A 23502-nucleotide genomic window follows, 5' to 3' on the forward strand; every position below is an offset into this window, starting at 1 on the left:
TGATAGAGCGGAGCTCAAAAATGTCTGCAAATCGTAATTAATAAAACAGTTAAACTCAAGAAGCATGTTTTATTTAGCTCGTTGTTCGGCCACAGAACACTGAGCGCTAAATTTGACTGTTTAATTGCAGAGAACTACAATGTAAAACCCTCGCTTTATTCAGCTATTAATAGTTAAAACGTGAAGAGCAGCAAAGTTGTGCTCGAGTCACACTAAACGAAGGTATTTATCATGTTACTGCAATAACATGACCCAATAAAACTTATATTCTGCTGACACAAACTTGGCAATGGACCAACCAATCGTTTTCCGTTAAAAATGTCTCTGAATCAGAAAATCCTTTTCAACACCGCTACGAAATGTTTCTAATCGGAATTCATAGAGCGTTCTTTCAAATCTTTCAGAAACTTAGTGAGAACTTTTAAACTCAAAGCAATTTTAAGTCCGTCGTACACAGATAAATAAATCGACGTGTTTCTTTTAAAACTATTTCTTTCTATAAGCTCACATGTATTTTTGCATCACTTAAACCAATTTTAAACCATTTTTTTTTTTGGAAAATATAGTTATATTATGTAAATCCTAAAGTTCTCTATTTTCACGTTAAATTACTATCAAAATCGCCTTACCCACCACGGAAACTATCATTCCTGCATGTACTTACAAAAATAAAATAATTTAATGCGAATTAGCCATTATGACAGTACACAGTGACATAACTCAATTAAAACTTTAGGTTACGAATCATGATCAGATATCAGTGGAAACTTTGCTGATTTTTGTTACGTCTATGTGAAAGTTACTATGTGTATTGAATATTGTATGTTTCCCAAATAAAAATAAAATAAAAATAAAATAAAATGATATTTGCGGAAAATTTCTTACGTGCCTTTTTTATGAGGGGGAAACCGAGGTTCAAAAGGTACTCGGTGTCATGGGAGCGACGTAGGGTTATGTGGGATTCTTACCGAACGAAGACCCACCCCGGTGGCCGTCCTCGGCGCTGCGTAGAGGGCTTCGGGATCTCCAAAGGAACGCATCCGGAGCCCTCTTAGCGCGTTGCCCCGTCGGACTCCGCCCAGGTGAGCCTGGCGCTCGCCACACCGTCTGGTGCGTATGACGGTATGCGACCACACATACCGCCGTTCTTCCCGGGGCCCCTGGCTGGGCGGTTCGAGCTCCCACTCTTCCCACCCGCAACCCCGGAAGCCCCCTTTTAGTCGCCTCTTACGACAGGCAGGGGATACCGTAGCCCTATTCTGATCCCGAAACTACAGGGACAACGTGCCTAACATAACAACATAACAATTTAAAGCTGAAAGTGAGACTTGCTTACCAACAATTTTGGAAGTGTCATCAGATAACAGCCTATTAAAAGTAAAACTCATTTGACAAGAGCATTGAGGGCGTAACCCACATCAGCAAAATTAGGTTAATAGATTAACATGGATGTGTATTTGCACTTCACAGCGGCTAATTGAGGAAAGTTACGATTTAATCCGCGTTTGGTCGATTTTAATCCGCATTTACTGCCGCTCATGGCCATCCGTAATCAACACCAGATAGGATTAGATATTCGTACCTGAGGTCTGCCATAGACGCGCCGCTACCCCTGAGGACTAAGCTGGGATGCCTCGGATAAGTATGCCTCTGCCTCCCTTACCACACCCATCAAACCAGAACCCAGCAGCGCTTAACACTGTTGTTATCAGGTAGAAATAGGTGTGGCGGTGGTGCCGCCGGACTCGAACCACAAAGGGTTCTACCACCTTTTTAGCTTTGTGTAACTAAAGATTTCAGCGTTGAATTTTATTTTCCATTGTAAGAATGAACCGTGGAAAGTTGAATTTGTTCCATCTCTACAGACACAGTAGGTATTGATAAACTAATTTATTTAGAAAATGCCCATGATCAGAAAACACGTAAACTTTGTTTTTTTTTTGTACAATATAGAAGTAGCAGACGTTGTTTAAATAGAATGCAATTTAACGCTTTTAGCTTTTAATTTTATAGTTTAAACGGTTTAGTAAAGGAGTTTATTATTAGAGATGCCCTAAGACAAGAAATAGATACGCTTAGAGTTAACGTTTTTTTAAGTTTATTTTGGTTTAATTCTATCGTAAAATAACTTGCATCTAACTTAGTGTGAGTGCTAATTATAAAGTACAATTGATGATAATAATCGGCCAAGTTTGAGTCAGTCTGTCGGTAAGGACCCCAAACTGGATTTAGTAAGACACATTTTCTGTTAAATACATACAAACACATACATTTTTTTAATACAAACATAATGAAAAGTTCTCTATGCTGCTTTAAGAAATTTCATTGTGAAATAAGCAGTCCTTTGTACTTTATTTCTATTATGTTAATTATATTACTTTCAATGTGTACAAAAACCTATAAATAAAAATAAAAAAAATAGTAAAATTGCATACTTATTTCATCCCGTAATCAACTACGATGTTCTACGGTATCCCGTAAACGATGAGCGATGCGTGTGGTATTGCAAGCGAGTCGAATATTTTTACTTATGACCGTTTATTTATAAACATGAAATTAAGAATTAAACAGTCGCCACTAACGAGCCGTTACACACGTTAGTTGTTTATTAATTGTTACGAATTACTCACCAGTCGACGGAGGTGAATCACGTGTGATCACAAGCTTTTTAAATGTGGTTGCCACATTCTTAAATCAGGGTTGCCTGTAATGTCAAAGATTATGCAAATAAATCAGATTTAGTTTACCATCTGTGACATGGGATTGTCACAGAGGTTAAAGAAAATTTGACTATATAATATTACTAGCTGACCAGGCAAACGTTGTACCGCCTCAAAATCTATTTATCAAATATATTTCATATAAAATATAGCCTATGTTACTCGTGGATAATGTAGCTTTCGAATGGTGAAAGAATTTTTAAAATCACTCCAGTAGTTTTTGAGCCTATTCATTACAATCAAACAAACAAACAAAGTTTGCATCTTTATAATATTAGTATAGAAGTATAGATAAATGCGAATGTGAGCTTGTGTGTCTGTTACGGTTTCATGGCTTAACTACAAAACTGATTATCATGAAATTTTGTATACACGTTGTCTGGGGTCCAGAAAAGGACGTAAGATAATTTTTATCCCAATAAACTGTATTGGAGGGATAGATAAAAACATCGATTCTCATCGACTTCTGACACGAGTGAAACCGCGGGTAAAATGTAGTTGAATATATTTTAAACTTATAAGCTAACTGCTCAGGCTCGAAAGTAATTTAAATCATCTTATTTTTTGTAGCCGCAATGATTACTTAATTTCAAAATGATTGCAGTCGTACTTGGTACTTAAATAACATAAGTGTAAATAATTTTGTTGAAATGACCGACGTTAAGTAATTTTGTATTCTTTGTTGAGTATTTTCTCGAATATCCTAATTACAAATCCGCGAAGTTCTTTCCAGGCAACCCTGAGCCTGCATAAAGGACACGCCGGGATTCGTTTGTGATGATGTAATGTGCGTAAATTATACTCAACTGAGCATATGTTTCGAAGATATGAAAACGGCAGGTATTCCTGTACAATGCAGAGTAAATCTGGTTATTATTTACGTTTAACATTTTGATCTACAGGATCGTTTTAAAAATTCCTTCGATTACGTTAAAGTAATCGATTTATCCTGATGAATGTTGAATCTAGTTAAATGTTTTATATCTCAAGTGGCTCATAGCAATAATAGAAGATACAGTAATAATCTAGAAGATAATAGAGCCGTATGCTGCGCTTTTGGTAACATACTTTTGATTTTTGAACAATTATAAATCTTAAGGACATATGAAACTTCCAAGGCAATAGTTTGGGTTTTAGTAACATTTAGCGTAAACTCTGGGGTTGGTCGCAGACCGAAATCCCTTAACAGGTTAAATTTATACATAATGGCATATTCGATCAGAATGCAAAAAATGTAACAGTACTAATTGCATACAACATTCTTATGCTAAGTAAACACGGTACACACTGCACATTGACTAACCATGCCGGCTATACCCCAGAACACATAAAACATACGAGATTTTATGCTTGATCGCGCGCCGTGAGCTTATTGCCAACTAGTAGGTGACTGAACTATTCAAATTCTTGCTAATTAATTGGTAAGAAAATGATTATGTATTTGCTCCCATTATATGCATATGCATCTATCAGACAAGTGCATCAAAATGACTTAATTCGACAACATTTGCCTACTAGTTATTGTCATATTTCGATCTTTGGCAGAAGTACTGGCATAAAGCTTCTTAATTTTTACGTCGCTGACATATTAAGTGATGTCACCTATTTCGAATTAAGGGTTCGTACACAAAACTGCGATGCGACGTCGCATCGCAAAAATCTGCGAGCTCCCTCGACGCATCGCAAGAACTTGCGAATTGATTCGCATCGCACAGTGGTTGTTGTTGTTGGTCACCCTGAGAGACGCTACGCCGCACGATATCGCATCGCAGCAATTCGCATCGCAATTTTCTGCGTTGCGAATTCGCATCGCGTCGCATCGCAGTTTTGTGTTCGAGCCCTATATCATAACTATCACGATTAAAATCCGTTTGACAGTATGTAATTACATTTAACTATTATTAATTTGACAAGAGACAACTGTGCAAGAAAAAAGAACCTACATTACCGACTACAATTATGAACGCAGACGTAGTAGCTGCGGTCGTTTATTAATTAAATTAACACTAGTTGCGGTCCAATTGCGAGATTTCAGCCATACATTTATACACTGTTAGCGCCGAGAAGTAATTACCTAAAATGGCGAGCGAGTTGTTGTTCTAATATCTTTTTTAACATTTGAAGGTGGTAGAACCCTTTGTGGTTCGACTCCGGCGGCATCACCGCCACACCTATTTGTACCTAATAACAGCAGTGTTAGGCGCTGCTGTGTTCCGGTTTGAAGGGTGTGGTAAGGGAGACAGACTTTTCTGAGGCGTTCCAGCTTAGTCCTCAGGGGTAGCGGCGCATCTGTGGCCGACCTCAGGTAGGAATATCTAATCCTGTCTGGGGTTGATTACAGATGTCCATGGGCGGCAGTAGCCACTTACCATCAGGTGGACTGCATGCTCGTCTGCTACTCTTATATCATAAAAAAAAACATAGAATGGATATGTTAACAAAAATACATACATTGCTTGGATGGAATGGATGCCTGTGACATCACTACAGTGGAACCATAGGAACTGTTTCAATTAAACCAATTAATATTTGTAGTAATGATCTGTCTCAGAAAACCATTACCTGATTAAACTTATTAAATTCGATATCTTCTTAACGAAGTAGTCTATTTTCAATAAAGTAGACGGCCTCTGGGTATCTAAATTGAATTAAAGAGATAAATCAAAAATTAAAAAAAAAATCAAGCGAGAAAATCCCGTGAAACATGATTTTTTGCAAAAATGTACAGCGAACAAACCAGCCAGCTGTATCGATGACAATTATGTTATATGCATATGCATATAACATAATTGCCTGATATATGCCTAAATATGCATACATAGATGATTTATGGAACATTTTTGTAGCTACATGATCGACTGTTTCCTTGTTAAATTTGCATGACGTTAAAGAGTGCGATTCCGTTGCACTAACAGAAAGTACGCCACGAGTGCAACGCCCTGCATGCACCATTAATTTGGTTCCACACCACGATCATATACCCACTTCGAACCAGCACATATGGTCTCTACATCTTTTAACTAAATGCCGATATTTACTCTTATTAAATTTTCTTCTTACATAGAAGCGTACATCATCAAGCTCAACTCAACGACATCATTAGCTTTACATTATTTTTCAAGGATTTGGTTTTTCTCTTTTACATAAACATCGATATCCGTTGTACGATAATGGACCGACAAGCCAGTTACTTCAACACCTTTGCAACAACTATTTGTGTCTGCGACAGTTGAGGCTTTTGAGTTACAATTCGCAAGCTGCTTAAGCACCTGTCAAGTTTTGCGGTCGACATTGATGGGATCTAGATGTGCAGCTGCTGTACTGGTAGATTGACTCGATCTATTTACGCAGAGGAATTCTATTTTTATGTATCCGCGCACCTGCATCGTCCATCCATATGTAGAATTCTTTAATAAACCGTCACTGTCGGCAGGACGTCATAACCGAAACACGTATGTAGGTCGCAAAGCATTGCTTGTTATTTAAGGGTCAGAAACGTTTTGATACGTCTTTTATCTTGGGACATTCATATTTTCTCCTATTCAGGTATCGTGTTCTTTCAATGGAAAAAATGCGCGGATTTACCTTTAATATTAAAGTATAACAGAATAAATATATTAGAGCGTAGGTATATATCATTATTCTAAAGACAAAAAGTTTCAAATTAAACTTATAAGCAAAGTATGAAATACAAAAATTCGTCAAGAATGTAGTAAAAATAAGTAAAAGAAACACCAAATTAGCAACACTTTCAGGGGTAACTTGGTTCATGTTTTCATTAATCTTTTCATTTTGGTGTTATTAAGTCTTCTGAAGGCTATGAACAAGTTAATTTGGGGGAACCTTCTTTAATTTTGTATCGTAAACAAGAATAAGATTGGAATCCTTATTTACCCTTACTCTTAATAAAAAGTCGAGCGCCAAAATTACATGTTTTGGTGTCTAGCTATTGTTAGGTATGTGTTAATTATTTTTAAAAACATTCAAAACAGGAAAATTTCAGGATTCGTAATGTTAAATAATATTTATAAATAAAACATGTTTGCATACATGCTTATTAAAGTTATTATTTGTAACTTGAGCAACGGTACAGCGTGCATGGTAGGTAAGGAAGGTGATTGTATAAACGTGCTCTCGTCTGAATAAACATGGAGTAATACAGTAACGCGCGAGTGCAGCACCGCGCCTAATAAGGAAATCTATTGAATCATGCATAGTATTGTTAACCGATATACCTCGTGGAGCGCAACCGTCTCTTTCGTTGCAACTTTGAAGTGACCGAACGCTTCGCTGAAATCCAATCTTCCTACGTAAGCAATAAACTGAATGCCTACACCAAGCCATATTATTAGCTTTGTGATGACGGCGACACCATGAGTTTAAAGTCCATGTTTAAGGATTGGTTCAAACTTTGATGACGGCTTAGATGGTGTCGAAATGTGCAATATTTTAAAGCTTTCATATGCAATAGGATGAAATAATAGACATTGGAATCCTATTAAATATTCATTAATGTGAGGAAGATGAAGGATTGGTAATGTTAAATTAGTTTAGTGGTTTAATAAAATATTTACACCCAGCTTCGGTTTTTGGATGTTTTCAGGATTATCAGCAAAATCTCTTATAAAAGTAATCGTTTTATTTATGCAACCAATAAATTTCTTACTGAAAGACGATTGTCTCATCGTTTTAACAGATTTTGTTTTATTGTACCAGATTTCCTCGAGTTGTTTGGGTTTAAAGACTCGGTTTGGCGGGTTTATCTCGTTGTAGTGGCGCAATAGTTTATACTGCTCTATACTAACTGTTCTGGTGTAGGCGTTGAGTTACAAAACAGCTTTTGAGGTTGCATACTGTTTGTAGACGACATTGTGCGTCAGCCGATATTGGGTTTATACGGCCCTGTGGATTTAAACTTATCTATTTTAGTTTATCATCAATCAAACACCTCCAGAATATTTGTAACAGTTTTTCCCCTTTTCTTAGTCTTTGCTTTAACTAGTAAAGCACGTAAATTAGCTAGTATAATAAAAGGGTAAGGTAAGTAAATGCTTCTTTGTCCTAGACGAATTCTTACCAAAGTGACATTTTCAATATTCCAATATCGTCTCCACATTGTTGCTATACTTTTATCTCAACCAAATGCTACAGATACAAGTGCTACAATACGAGCATGTCCCACACAGTTGATGGTTTCATTGCCCCTAAAGGATGCAATATTGTTTAAATAATTCTCACGCGACTTCTATGCGCGTTGCGATCGCTCGATTGGATGATTGTCACAAACGAGGAACGTGGGGTGATAGAGGTAATTGCCACTCAATTATTGAGATATGAAGTCAGAAACAATGAACGCGTGATTTATGTTTGTATTGAATTAGAGCTGTTTCAACGCTCCGTAGCGGACGAGGAGATTTCGTTCACTAAGATGTTTGTGTAACGTATATTTCTTGACAAATATATATATTCCAGTAGATTTTTGTGATCTAGTGAAATGGAAATTAGTCAAAGACCAACATTTTGCGAACGATTTGTTCAAATTTATTCCTTGTTTCAAGATGTGTCGAATGAAATCTACATTTGCGGGATGATGGTGAAATTGGTGTAGCAGTAGATTTAAAGTTCGTAAAGACAGAAAAAAAATATATTACAGCCAAAATTTCGTACCATTTATTTAACGTTCCTATCACGTTTTGTAGCGTGTAATTCACACAATAGTTACAGATTACAGTGATTTCTTTTATCAAATCTTCTTTCTGATTTTGACGTTAAAGGACAAAGTGGCGTGTCACCGTCACGCGTATCTCATCTCAATCAGAAGCCAGTATAATTAAACTAGACGGCGAAAATAAACCCTTAAAACGAGAAATGAGTAGCCCAGTTTTTCCTAAAGCAGTTTAAACTTTTGTAATAAGGCAGGCTCGAGATTGCATGAGCCAGGTATCGGCCAATATGCTTTAAAATTGTACTGATGACGTCATTTACTGGATGGTGCTACACCGGCGCTTTGGCATGCCTAATTCATTATGCTAGCGTTTATCGAGTGTGAATCTACAGTGAAGCAGGCTGGACAATGAAGTCTTATAGACTATTCATAAGTTCCAAGGTGGTCTCGATTATATTAAGTACCCATTCGATGATTTGTTTTGATGGCACTTTGTCGTCATCACTTTGATTAGGATTGGATGAAATAATCAAACGCAGGCATAACAAGCCCTTCCATATATATCAACAGATTTATCTGCTACATTTCTTTATGATTTTTACGATTGCGTCACCTGACTCTAACTGTAGGTACCTATAAAATTCAATCTTAGTGAAAAAATTTTGGGGGAAATGTTTCATGAACGACAGACAACCAGTTCATTAAATCCTAACCTCTCTTAGATTACAATGATGATAAAATTGTATAAACTCTATCGACTTCCATATGGAACATGTACTTATGGCTTAAACCCTCCTCCTTCTTAGAGGTCAAACAGTAGGCTTCAGAAATTATAATTAACATTATAACACTAGCGAGTTACGGATTCCTACGCTTCGCTACTTACGAGCAGTAGTCCCGTGGGTGTTCCCTGAATGGAATAACATTGACTTGAGTGGTGTGGGTGGCTGGCTTACACAATTACATGTGTCATTTTTGTTAAACCTAATATGGTGTGTTTTGTACTTTCGCGTTAATATTTTATATATAAACATAATAGTGTTTGAATTTTTATGACAGACTAGCTGACCCGGCAAACTTTGTACCGCCTCAAAATCTATTTATCAAATATATTTCATATAAAATATAGATTACATGTGTCATTTTTGTTAAACCTAATATGGTGTGTTTTGTACTTTCGCGTTAATATTTTACACATAAACATAATAGTGTTTGAATTTTTATGACAGACTGACCTGACCGGCAAACTTTGTACCGCCTCAAAATCTATTTATCAAATCTATTTCATATAAAATATAGCCTATGTTACTCGTGGATAATGTAGCTTTCGAATGGTGTAAGATTTTTTTAAATCGGTCCAGTAGTTTTTGAGCCTATTCATTACAATCAAACAAACAAACAAAGTTTTCCTCTTTATAATATTAGTATAGATTACTAGCTATTGTTGGCAAACTTTTGCCCCATAGCTTTTAAAAAGGTTGATATAAATACAATTAAGGTAGTCAATATCCGCGTAAAACTACTAGTCCGCTCTGAATATAGAAATGAATCGCATCGCCATAGCAAATTGTATGACTACACCTGCTCGTAACGACTTCAGAGCGGACTAGCAATTTGGCGCGGACTATACTTAAAATTAAATATTGAGACTATGAACACCAATATTTAGTATACAACATCGTTATGTATTTAAGTTAAATATAATGATTGTATTAATAGTTTACTATGTACTAGAGTGAACAAGAGGGTGGTAACCTTTAACACTACACGAGTCTAGTGTCAGAAGGGTGTTTCACAGGGGATTGAACACCCTCATACACTTGTTAAAGAACCTGATATTTATATTTATTCTGTGTTAACATAATTGATTGTGTGCACATATAGATTGTTAATGCATTATTGTCTGATTCTCGATTGTTATCCACAAAACGAGAATAGTTAAGAGAAGTGTTAGGTGGTCTGAAATAACTACAGCTTCAGTTGCTCAAGAAACATCTTGCAAAGCGGTGGCAGATGCCAACGTTCAAATGTTTTCATTAAAAAACATTTTACTTTAAAATTATATTTCATTTTTTTTACCGTACTTTTTTGGGAAACAGAAGATTGTTAGCTTGTATAATTTTGTTTCATAGTATGCTTTCATCACTGTCTACTCAATTATATACAATTTTACCCAACTGGCCCAGTGTTTACTTTGTTGTGTATATTTTCTGTTTAACAAATCACAATTATCATGTGAATGTAGGGTAAAAGACAGAAATATAACTTCTTACTAGAAGATTGTACAGAAAAAGCCTAATAAACCACTTTACATAATAATAGCTGCCACTTGCCCTCGTTTACTTCTCCGTCTACCCTAACTTTTCACCCTCCTGTCCTAATTTAAAATGAAATCACTTTTCCTTCCTACAAATTCTTTAGACTCAAGAAAGTCGGACTAGATTCAGTTTATGACTTTAAAAAACGACATTTTTATTTAAAACAGTCTGATAAATATCCCAATTAATTAATAGGTATCGTTCCATAGAGGCAGTTATTGTTTTTAACAGAGTTCAAACAAGGAAGTTTTCTATTCAACCACTATGTAAGTATGAATATTGTATGTCTGCAATTCTCTCAAAACAACTGATCCAATTTCGATAGGGTTTCGGTTATTGAAAGGATATTTAACAAAACAGGTTTTAGTGTCTTAAGACAGTTTAGTACTTGAGAACTATGGACTTAACCTACATTTATTTAACTTCTTTTCTACATTGTAATGGCATATAAATCAGATATTTTATTTGTTAAAAAAATTATATGATATTAATAAATGAATACCATTATTCTTCTATATGTTGATACATTTAAATGCATATTTGTATTTTTAAAACAACAATACTCCATATCCTTTTGGGTATCTCTCACAAGTGACATCACTAATCACCACTGATACAGATAACATCCTTCTGATAACAGCCAGTGCTCTCTATAAACAAATCACTTATCAAACATTTTTATATGCAAGTGTATGTTACTTCCTGTTTTATGCAACACGCATGGAAAGTTTTTAACTAGTGTTTTTAGGAATTTGTTGTCCTTCTGTCCCTCTGTCAAAGGGTTTAAAATCTAAATTTGCTATAGATAGACACTTGAAAATGTTTACTAAGAGGTTGTTACAATGACATTATTAGAATAAATATTTGTGACAAAATTTTAATTTCAATTTTAAGGAAGATAATTTTAGGAGAATTTTTCAATCAATCCTTAAACGGCCAAACTGTAATAAAATGTAAATTTATTAAATGGAAGATTATTTTCTCGAAGTTCCAAATATGTTGTGTTTCGGCATCTTTATAAAATCCTCTCATGTGGGATGGAATAGAGGAAACATGTACAGGCACAATTAAGTTTTTAAGCAGCTAGTTCGGTTTTGAAGTTCGGAAGGTGTTTTAATAGATAAAAAAAATTCACATTTCATATTTATCATGTGTTTGATGTACAATGTATCGAAATTAATGAAATATCCATAATTTATGATTTTACTATATATAACCTTTATAATAAATATTTCACAATGCCTAGCCTGTGATGCTATGTACCTATAAAAAATATTATTATATTATTTCTTATATGGTGATAAATTTTTCCTTTGTAAACAATAATACATGAACAATGAAGTAATATTATTCATCAACAGTCACAATTATATAACGTGTTTATGTTTCAAATAAACAAACTCTTGAAATTATTTGAAGATCATTTCAGAATATTTTGATGAATTTGTGGGTATGTCTTAATAAAATATTTAAACTTGTAAGTGACTAAGTATCTAGGGTCTGAGTTTATTTATTTTAATACAATAAACTAATCAATAGTTCTAAATTTAAATAAAGTGACTCACCCGTTGGAGTTCCAAGGAGTGGCTGTAGAATCTAAGCAACTTGTCCACTAAAGGTTTGACGGCGCGCCACGCTCGCTCCTGTGTTATCCTCGACGGGTCCGCTATAGCCTCTTTTATTTCTTTCCCCGCGCCTTTATAGCACTGTATCTCTTCCAGAATTTTCTCAGACTCTAATAAAACTCTTTGGACTTCTTCGTAAACGTCGCGCTCGTTGTCTGTAGGGGCTGCGTTTTCGAAATCCAAAAAAATATCGTATCTCGGAGACGAACAACAGTTTGAATCGTCCCGGGCTAAAAGACTCAACAGCTTCCCCATTTTCAAATATAAAGATCAAAATTTATTTATTATAAAAAACTCATTGATAGCGAACACTGCATTGCCTATTAATAAATAATTTATCAATGTAACACGATATTGTATTGTAAATAAACACTCTCACAGATTAATAGGAATTCTTTATTTAACTATCTTGTTTTATTTAAAAATACAACGCCCAACTAAACAGTAACAACGAAGTCCCACACACAATTTGATAATGCCCCACCAAGGGAATTGACTTCGCTCATTCGCAGACTTCGATCTGACAGAACTGACAGACGCATGACATTAGAGTTCATAGACAATAGAAATATACCGATGAACCACAGAGTAATTACGAGTATCTAAATACTCTGTGGTCTCTAAAGACCACAGACTACAATTAACGTATGTACGTTTATGAATTTATCGGCGAATAATTCGCCTAGGGACTTGGCGTACAATTCTTGTATAAATACGACTTCAAAGAGGTTCATTTATTTACTTGTTTATATTCATTTGCTTTTTGTTCTTTTTTTGCATTGAAAAACTTGTGGAGAACGGACCGGCGAGCTCAGCAACTGCTTAGCATAGTTGTTTATGTACTCGTCCTCGAGTCTACTCGCCTGTATTTGTAAAGGTGTATACACGTTAACTATAAACCGTCCTGTAAGAAATAACTTATTTTAATGTTTCTGATATAATATAGGAGAATGTTACGGAATATTAGAAAAAAACCTAATTGCAAAGAACTTTTATAATAACATATAAAACATTAACGATTCGTTATAGTTTTTTCAGCGTGTCGTTTTATAAAAAAAGACTAAAAATATAAATGTCAAAGCTAAATGTCATTGGCTATGTGCAAAACCTACGATGCCACAATAAATAATTAATCAGTTCTTATTTAATAAAATTGAAGATTTATATCCGTATGTGTATGTTATTTTATATTTAAACTACTTTACTGATCCTTCCTTTTCCAAATTCCATCCGGTTTTTATTTTTCAAATCCTCTCGTTTCCCCGTTTTTATTTGTCATTGGCTGAGCGTTAATACGCCAAAGCCACAATAAGAAAAAGTAATAGAGATTTAAAAGCATGTTTAGAGTGGAGGGTACAGGCACAAAATAAAAAGGAATATTTTGTGGTACAGGATAGAGAACCAATTCGTATGGGCGATTTATTAAAAAGTTTCGATATGTAAGCAGTAAATAACAGTGCGGAAACCCTTATGGAATGGCACTAGTGTAACAAAAAGATTGAACAAAAATTGGTGTGATAGTTAAAATAATTGTAGTATAAACTATTTACGTAGTTAAGAATAATTTCGTAAATATAATATTCGTCAATATTCTTTGCGCTTTCTTTATTTATCTACATTCTGCAGTAAATCCGCCATAATTTAATGACTTTTGAGATACTTGGATAATGCTTAGAAAACAGTTTGGAGTTTAGAGATACGAAGAAAGAAACTTCGAATACAAAATTTCACAACAATCATTGAATTGATTTTTTTTATAACTGACCTCAACTATGAGAGGAATATTGAAGATAGGATTAGGACGCCTCATGCTTGGTGTACTTAACTAAGTACTTATATTCAAGCCAGAGCACAGGAGCTTACAAATTATTTATTAAAGGAAATTAATATGGCCATGGTACCGCAAACTATGATAAGTTCTGTTTTTAACTATACAGTATGCCTATTCACTACCTCTGACGATTACGTCATGTTTACAAGTTTGAAATCTTTTCTTTCTCCCCCTGTAACTCACGAAGGTTGGAACATAATGCACTATTGAAATTAATGCATTTAAAAAGTAGTATAATTATGTACCTTACCATAGTAAAATGTCAAACCTATTGTATATTATTGTAACGCTTTTTGTGAAAGATATTGACCTTTTTAGTAACACTTTTAGTAAAAGGTTCCTTTAAGTAAAAGTAAAAACACACGTCACAGGCATTATTTATTTATTATAAGTGTATAACATCGACACATTGCCATTAATCATACGATTGTAATTTACAAATAAAATTTTGTTTTCTCTATTTACAAAATTCGTATTTTCTGTGTTCACCATTATACATAGATCCTACGTAATTTCCACTTTTCAAAAGCATGCCCATGAGCAATCGAGGTATTACAATAATTCATAACTTAACTAAATAAAATGTCAGCAACACATTTAATTATAATTATTAAGTAGGTTTATTGTTTGGGTCAAATCTTCGGGTATATAATATCCTCAAGGTCGTCATTTACCCAGTGTAATTGTAATAATTTTACATTCTCAATTATTTTGCAGTTCAGATGTGCTATCCTGTTTCCCAATGGACTAAGAAGTAAATGGAATATTTTTTTCGTCTTTGATATTGATAATTCATCTTAAAATAATATTAAACACTCTGTTATTCAATAAAACGTTTATATTATATAACTCAATGTATTGCTGACTTTACACATCTATATAAAACATAAACCAAGACTAGAATTTTCGAGCCCCTGTATAAAACGTTACCTACAGATAATAATTAGAGAAAAAGTGGACAGAGCAAGATATTTATAATCGTTCTTTATCAAATTATAATTACTACAAATAAGAAATAAATTATAATCTATGAAACTTATCAATATCTTAATAATCGTATATTTTTAAAGATCAGTCTAACATTCGATAAAAATTTACATTTTTAGTTACTAGCAAATGTTGATAAGGCTAAGTCCTCTTCACAAGGACTTGTTAAATGTACCTAGGTATGTAGGTAGTTGATTTTAAGCCATTTTCGAATATTGAACATATTAATAAAATATGTACAGTTATCGGCAAAAGTTTGTTTGCAATTTTATTAGGTATTTATATTTTTCATCCATTATAACTGATAAATTTAATAAAGTATTCATATATTGTTATGTATTCTACAAAATACCTTTTTAGTTAAAACTAGCTATATATTTTGAAGTATTTTTGTCGATGACTGTACTTAAGTTCAAATTGAAATCAGTATGCCGTTGTAGAGCTGGATATTACATTATATAATTTATTTTATTTAATAGAGCGTAGATTTAAACTCATTTATGAGGGCTTGCTCTTACGCGAATAAATGTATTTACCTGGTGCGTTTTGGTAAAACAGAGTAAAAGGGGTGACGTAATATATTTATATTCTTCGTGATTTGAAATGCAATAATAACAATTAAAGGTTCACTCGACGTGAGCGTTTAAATTAAGTAAATCTTTAGAAAGAGTTAAAAAAGTAGAAAATAAGAAATATGTGTACATACAATAAAACAAATTAAGTAATATTGTTTAAACCAAAAATATTTGACCCTATATATCTAATTCACGACCACACGTTGGTGTAACGGAAAGATAATTAGATATTATCGGAGCGATTTTATTTTATCATTGCGTCGTGTAATAATTTTATTTATAAAACATATTATACATAAAGGAACTATTCGCGATCCAGTAAATAAAGAGACTGTTACATCCAGAATGTGACACCGTTCATACACACAACAATTAATACCTAATACGAATAACATCTAATGTTATTATCTACCATACTAAATTGTAGTCTTAATTATTTGGTGTAAAGATCCGTCTTAACACTAATTAATTAATTAAAACCTAGCATCATCGAAAGTCAACATATTTCTACGTAGAAGTAGGATTACATTCGATTTATCACGTCTTGTCTGTACTGTCAAAAATTTACCCAAGGATTGTTTGCGAGTGAGAATTAACTACATATTATTATTTGATTTATAAAGAAGTTTCAAATTGTGCAAAAAAATGTATTAACATCAATATCGTAAATAAATAACTTCTCTAAGCTCTTTTAACCGATTCAGATTGATAAAATTTATATAAGTATAATATATATTTATATATAATTTATTATAATTCCCTCCTAGCGTAATCCTAGCATCCTTGACGAAGATAATTTTTCGTCATAAGCGTTTCAAATTTCAATACATTTGTCAATATTTTATACGCAGATACGCGTAAGTAAATAAGGTGTACAAGGTAAATAAATTTCGTGCTGGTAAATAAATGCCTAGAAATGCACAATTATAAAAATAACCAATCGTTAAAATAAAATATATAATGTGATAACATGCAATAACGTTGTAGAACAATGACTTGATAATATTATTATGTATTCTCTGTTACGATCCTACCTTCAATGTAATATCGATACCTTAATTCGCAAATCAGCCAACTCCCCTTTTTTCAAGATGTTTTTTTTTATTTATTTTGATTTCGTTCAACGCCATTTACTATCAAAATAAATAAAAAAGACATTTTGACAAAAAGTTGAGTGGGCTGATTTGCGAATTAAGGCATCGATATATGCGATTATGCATCAATGCTGTGTGAAAAATCGAATGTTCAATGTATTTGATTTATAATAAAGCAAAGAATTAAAGATAACACAAACTGTAACTATAACTTAAAAGCATGACTAAGTTATAGTAACTGTTAATAGTCGTTAATGTGTCTCTGCCTTAAATTGTACTATTGGTGTTTATCGAAAATGCTTTAGTGCCGATACAAAGAGGAACTTTTCTTTAAACAACGTCTGGCAAGAGTTGAATCTGCATAACGAATTTTACGAGGAAAATTCGTATCCTTAGGAAACCCACTGCCATGTGTCGTAGCATAATTCCTGATACTGTGACCTAGAACGACAGTCGTACACGTGTTTCTATCTTTAGTCGGGTTACTACTCACACTGGGCATGTGAGCAATATCCCCGATATCGAGCTAGACTGACAGTCGTAAACCTGTCTCCGCCTTTAGTGGTAAGTTGTTATCGGAAGTACTTAAGTGCCGACACGAGAAGGAACTTCTCGATGAAGAGGTCGGAGTCGAGCGCGGCGATGTGCGCGGCGCGGCCGACGAGCGCGCTGGCCGTGTGCGGCAGCGCGTGCTGCACGTCGTAGCGCACCACCGACACCGTGGACGCGCGCGCCGCCAGCGGGGACACCATGTTGTGCACCTGCAAATATAGAAGGTGAGATTATAAGTAGTACATACTCCAGTAAGGAAAAACTAACCTGTTACTTTCATTCCATATAAATTACTCGAACAAACGTAAAAGAAAACATTTATTTTGCAAAAAGTGCGAGCAAAGTAGCTCTTTCTTCTAAGAATCTAAGACGACTCGCGTGGCGGCGACGTCACCATTCCGATGTGACGCGCAGAGGGTTGCGGGTTCGATCACCAGCCAGTCGGATGTCAGATGATGAATTTAGTTTCCTTTTTTGTGTGTGGACGTTTGTGTATTGGTCTAGGTGTGTATGGTGCAAGCAGCGATAACCTAGTGGTTGTGAAACTCGGCCTCTTGATCTCTTGAGCAGTCCGAGGTTCAAATCCCAAACACGTACCTCTGATTTTTCAATGTTATGTGCGTATTATAAATTAATTATCACTTGTTTAAACGGTGAAGGAAACATCGTGAGGAAACCTGCATATCTGATAAATCTTAAAAAGAAACGTCTGTGGGTATGTGAAGTTTACCAATAAACACTTGGCCAGCGCAGTGGACTGTGGCCTAATCTTTCTCATTTTGAGATGGGGGACCCATGCCCAGCACTGGGTCATTAATGGGTTGATGATGATGATGTGTATGGTACCTACGTTATAGGGAATCTTAGTGGGTACAGTACAAACATCTTTATAATTACCATTTCTCTATAAGCCTGTCCTAGTAGCGACGCGTCCTTCGCCGCGGCCTTGCAGAGCTCGAGGCGCGCGGAGTGCAGCGGCACGTACCGGTCCTGGCCGGAGCCGCACAGCAAGATGTGCTTGAACTGGTGCAGTTGGCTCCTCTCGCTCAGCCGGTACAGGAACGATCTCCGCGGATCTGACGCGTCTCGGAGCGAGAGCTGGAGGAGCGAGCCAGATTTCTTCCACTTTTGCATGAACCACATGCCTGGAATGAGGATAGTTCTTCTTTTAATTGATGAGCCCCCAAAACTGCCAGGGGCACCCCTGAATTTATTGGGTTATGTACTTATTAGAAGTTTATTAATATTTGCTTTTAATGAAGAAGAAAATCATGAAAACATCTACGTTGATCATTCTGTAACAAAATCTTAAAGGTATGCAAGTATACTAACACGTACTTGGGGGACTACGACTTAAATCCTTCTCAATCTCAGAGGAGATTTAGGATTAGGAGAGGAAGCAGTGGAACATATATAAAATACCTTTTGATGAATTAGATCAGACGGATAATTAATATAATTATGAACTTACCAGCATTGACCAATCCACTTGAATTATAAAGAGTGCCAAGATGCGGGCCACTCAACGAGAGGAACGTGTGCAATTTGCCTAAGAAGGGCTTCATTTGTGGTCTAGCGAGCGCCGATCTGATAATAATAGTACCTAAAGAGTGACCCACAAAGCTTATTCTAGCTGGCTCGTTCGAGTTCTGTATATGAGTCATTATTTCTTGGACAAGCCTGAAAAAAGAAATCAATTAATTGTTAAAATTAATTCGTTTAGTTTAAAAGTATTTTCAAGAATGCTATACCTGTCGGTCATAGTGTCGAAATCAGAGAAGGTGTCTCCTTGATTCCTCTCAGACATAAGAAAGTCCAGACGAGCTCCGGGCAACCCTAGTTCCAAATAGGTTTTGACTAATCTTAGATCTGCTGCATTTCCATCTAGACCGTGAACGCAGATTATAAGATGTAATCCTGGAACGCAAGATAGTTCATTATAATATATTGGTCATAATATTTTGGTCAATTGCAGTTGATTATACGAGACCAAACCATAATGAAAGGAGGTGATGATCTTTTCAACACTTTACTTACACTAATACGTATACATTTTTATTCAGCATCTTATCGATATAACATTCTGCTTGCAATGGAACGCATTTTTTATAATATACCAACACCAAAGTGTTCTACTACCTTCAGATGTATATAACCAGGTATTTTGTTAAATTATAGAGGCTAGATCTTTTATTTTTGTTTGAAATAAAATTAAAACTTAGTTACCTTCCGGATTAAACATTCTGTATTCATCACTGATATGGAAGTATGGCAGAGAGTTGTCAACCGGCGGGAAGTCAGAATAAATGGCTCCAGGGTATTTTACGCTTTGTCTGAACTCTTCTCTGCATTTTACAAATAATCTTTCGGATTCTGCTAATCCGAAAATACTCACAAGATTACTTTCACGATCTGAAAACAAATTGCAATAAAAATTAAGACTCTTAAAGCTGTGAAAGTATGTAGGTTTTAGGCACTTATATAAAAATCCCTATTCTATATTCTTAACACTTTTGTGACTCTTTTGAAAATTCATAAGGTTAGCCGATAGAGTCGAAAAAAAACAACTATTTTAAAGGTTTCAGGGGGTGTAAATAATAATATAAACCGCAATCAAATTATAAATCGACATTTTACTGTATTTACAAACGTAACATTACCATTATATACTAACTATACTGCTGTATATATAAATTTAAGATCTTAGCTACCTTTCATACCGCCATTTTCATTCCTGCTTGCTAATTCTCCAGTACTCTGGCTCTTATTAAGCGTGCTGGTCGACGGTGCAGAGGCAGCGCTTATCGACTGATGAGGTCTCAGCTTTCTCCGTTCTAATATTCCTGTTGTAAGGCCAATAGCAGAAGGTTAGTAGCGTTAGAAGCTAAAGCATCACCGCAAGAACTAATTAATACTATATTACCTTCACAGACATGATACAAAGGATTGTCCAACTGGAGTGTTGTTGGCTGGCTTGGTTGCCGTGAAGCTTTGGATGGTGTTGACGATTTACTGCTTTGTCGACTGAGCATCGGCGATTTTGATGGAGGATCCTGAAATGAAACATGAAGTGAAATATTATCTCTTGAATATTTTTACAATATCAATATTTTTGTTACTTTTAGGGTGCTTTATGTACCTTAAATTCATCAGGTGGTGGAGGTGCATCCCTAAATTGTTGCGGCGGAGGCAGATGTTCGTAGTCGTCATCGTTGTAATGACTTAAGTCTACTTCAGATTTAGCTTTACTACTATATTTCTGTCCCGACGTTCCAGGACCTCCCTTCTTATTATTGTGGCTTTTACAAGAACGGTCTACTGTTAAGCTCCTTATTTCAGCTGCTAGCAATTTTTCTGTGTACTGTATTCTGTCTTTTAATTTTGTTTTATCCATACTACTGCTGTTTGACTTTGCTGGTGCTGGTTGAGGTTGAGGTTGAGGTTGAGGTTGAGGCTTTGTTGGGATTTCTTTTCTTATATACGGATGTAAGCTATCGCTTATTGTTTGAGATTTTTTAACAGTACCTTCATTTGAAGTTTTAGTAACTGAGGCATATGATTTGCCTTGAATTGCACTAAAAGAGTTATGCCTTTGATTAATTTTGCTTGTGCTCATATCAGAACACTGTTGGTAGCAACTAGCTGTACATGTATCCGAGTTACAACCCGCGTCTATGCCGTTACTGTGCATTAATTTATTATATTCACATTGACTGTCGGTGCATATAGAGTCGCTACATATTGTACATTCCTCGCATACTTCTTTGTCACAGCATTCTATTTTTTCATTTGATGCTGTCTGGGCTGCTTTCACGGCTAATTTTAGTAACCGTTCTCGAAGTTGCTCACCGTTTAACACCGTTCTTTTAAAATCACTTATTTTCTCGGCATCTCGGCGCCGGGCATCCACGGGCTGTTCGTAGGTTTTGCTAGATATTTTAGAAGCTGTAGAGCTGCCAGGAGGTGCAAAATTTTGGTTTAATTGACAACTGGCATTATCGGGTGAGGAGGGGCCAGAACTACGTCCGCTTGATACCCAACCACTTTGTTCGCTAAGACTTGAAGTAGAACTACTTCTACTCAGCTTGTCTTCTTTATTTAAAAAGTTTTCGGGCGGCAAGATTTTAAAATCTTTGTCGCCAATATCCAATGGGGGAGACTCAAATGCTGGCGGAGGCGCCAAATTGGGAAGAGATTCTGAGCCGAAATTATTGTTTAAATTTGGTTCGTCCAATACAGACGCTGCACTTCTGCAGTGCCTTAATTCAGATCCATGATCTAGGCTAAAAGGTACACTGGCTGATGATTCTAAGCGTCTCAGTTCGAAAGGAATGCTTTCGTTGCTAGAAGAAGATGCTGCTTCAGACATTAGTTGAGTCATTTTTTCAGAAGGTTTGTGTTTGGAACGTTTTTCAGGCTTGCCACTTGATCTACCACTTTTCGGTGTTGCCAGGCCAGATTTTGGTGTCGTTCCACCAGATTTTGGAGTAGCTAAGCCTGATCGTGGTGTTATTTTACCAGATCTCGGTGTAGTTTTACCAGATCTTGATGGTCCTTTGTCTGACTTTGGAGTACTTCGATCAGACTTAGGCGTTTGTCTGTCCGATTTACTATCCCTCGATCTAATCGAATGATGACTGCTCAACGAATCTCGACTTGTATTGATTTTAGCAGTGTCTTTAGCACAATTGCTTAATTTAGATTCTTTGGAACGACTCTTCTTATGCCGTAAAGAAGGTATTGTGGAGTGGGGAGTTGATGGAGGAGTTTTTGAATAAGTAGATTTAGACGTCCCATCACTGCTTCTATCTAATGTCATCACAAAGCCACTATCGTCACTACTTTTGCTAGATTTCTTTTGGTAGTTTTGAATAAGACTTCCAGTATTGAAATCGTAACTCCAATCGCCTTTTTGAAGATAATAGTTAAGTTCATGTCGTAATTGATTACGGGCTGCTTCAATATCAATTTGTTGATTGTCAACATTCTGATGAAACACGTGAGTGGAGTTTGATCTGTGCACGTGTTTGTTTGGAACTAAATTATTTTGATCAGTCACTTGAGTTTTTCCACTAACCGGTGGGTAAGAATTACGTGGAGGCAACATGGGACGGGGTAAATTTACACTGTAACCTCTTTGAAATTCTAACGGATTGCGAATAACATTATTCGCTTGCAGATTACCCTGATTACCGAAAGTATAACCATAGACTTGGTTAGAATTCGATTTCATCGTTCCATCATACTTATACCCTACATTATGAAACACTTCATTATTCATTCCATGTGTATTAATGTTAAGGTTGCATGGATTTTTATATTTTTCTCTAAATTCATTGATATTTCTTCTGTAATCGTCTCCCTTAGATGCACAACGTGTCGTGGTGTTCGTAGGATAAGCACTTGTTGTTACGCTTCTTGGAAGAGTTGTCGGTTTTATTGATTGCGGTTGTATATATGGCTTCTGGTAATTAACAGAGGTGTTTGAACTATTTCTTACATTTTTGGATAATGTCTGTACGCTAAGCGGCGTCATTTGTGAAATTCTTAATTGATCCAAAGACTTGCTATGTCTCGCTGGTAGTGTACTTACTCCGCTAGTAATTTCAAGTTTCGGTCTAGTAACTTCATTTGTATCAGATTTGTCTCTTCCCGAACGTGACATACCTGCGTCGTTTTTCGTAGCATTAATATCCAATAATGTTGAGGCAGAATACCTTGACAGTTGTTGACCTTGTTGTATAGAACATGAAGCAAATGCATTATTAGGAGGAAGCTGAATTTCGCTAATTTGATTATTTTGTACAATGTATCTATTTCGGCCGGTGAGTTCTAGTTGTTTATTATGTGGCTTGGTCATTTCCACAACATTTTGTTTTACGATTGTTCGTTTGGGTGAACCACGAGCAGATTTTTGTGGGGCCAGTGTGAGCGTTGCTTGCACAACATTTGTATTCGATTTTGGCGCATTAAATTGGGGTTCTAACACATCCATTATAGTTTTAGGTAACGAAAGAGTAACTCGTGACGCTTCTGATGAAGGTCTTCTTGAATCCATCATAGAACTAACACTACAGGCACAATCGTCTCCAACACTCTCCGTACATAAAAATGGATCTGAAAAACGATTTAATT

General features: G+C 35.5%; 2 protein-coding genes across 2 annotated transcripts in view; both read right to left on the bottom strand.

The window, feature by feature from the left end:
- LOC140756271 (CYFIP-related Rac1 interactor A) overlaps positions 1-12861 on the bottom strand; it is a 31572-nt gene extending 18711 nt beyond the window's left edge. Inside the window, exon 1 of the mRNA XM_073091753.1 lies at positions 12269-12861. Within this exon, the coding sequence (XP_072947854.1) occupies positions 12269-12583 (315 nt within the window). The 5' untranslated portion in view covers positions 12584-12861. The remainder of the gene's footprint in view (positions 1-12268) is intronic.
- Positions 12862-14520: 1659 nt separating this feature from the next.
- The window catches only part of LOC140755957 (protein FAM135A), a 31377-nt gene continuing 22395 nt past the window's right edge, over positions 14521-23502 (bottom strand). Inside the window, exons 10-17 of the mRNA XM_073091321.1 lie at positions 20507-23484; positions 20291-20420; positions 20079-20210; positions 19594-19779; positions 19119-19284; positions 18839-19047; positions 18265-18512; positions 14521-17576 (exon numbers count right to left, since the gene is read on the bottom strand). Coding sequence (XP_072947422.1) covers positions 17388-17576; positions 18265-18512; positions 18839-19047; positions 19119-19284; positions 19594-19779; positions 20079-20210; positions 20291-20420; positions 20507-23484 — 4238 coding nt within the window. The 3' untranslated portion in view covers positions 14521-17387. The remainder of the gene's footprint in view (positions 17577-18264; positions 18513-18838; positions 19048-19118; positions 19285-19593; positions 19780-20078; positions 20211-20290; positions 20421-20506; positions 23485-23502) is intronic.

Source organism: Epargyreus clarus, unplaced genomic scaffold, assembly GCF_041222505.1.
Source record: "Epargyreus clarus isolate Ecla_fem2 unplaced genomic scaffold, WU_Ecla_fem_2.2 ptg000034l, whole genome shotgun sequence".
In the NCBI taxonomy this organism is placed as follows: domain Eukaryota; kingdom Metazoa; phylum Arthropoda; class Insecta; order Lepidoptera; family Hesperiidae; genus Epargyreus; species Epargyreus clarus.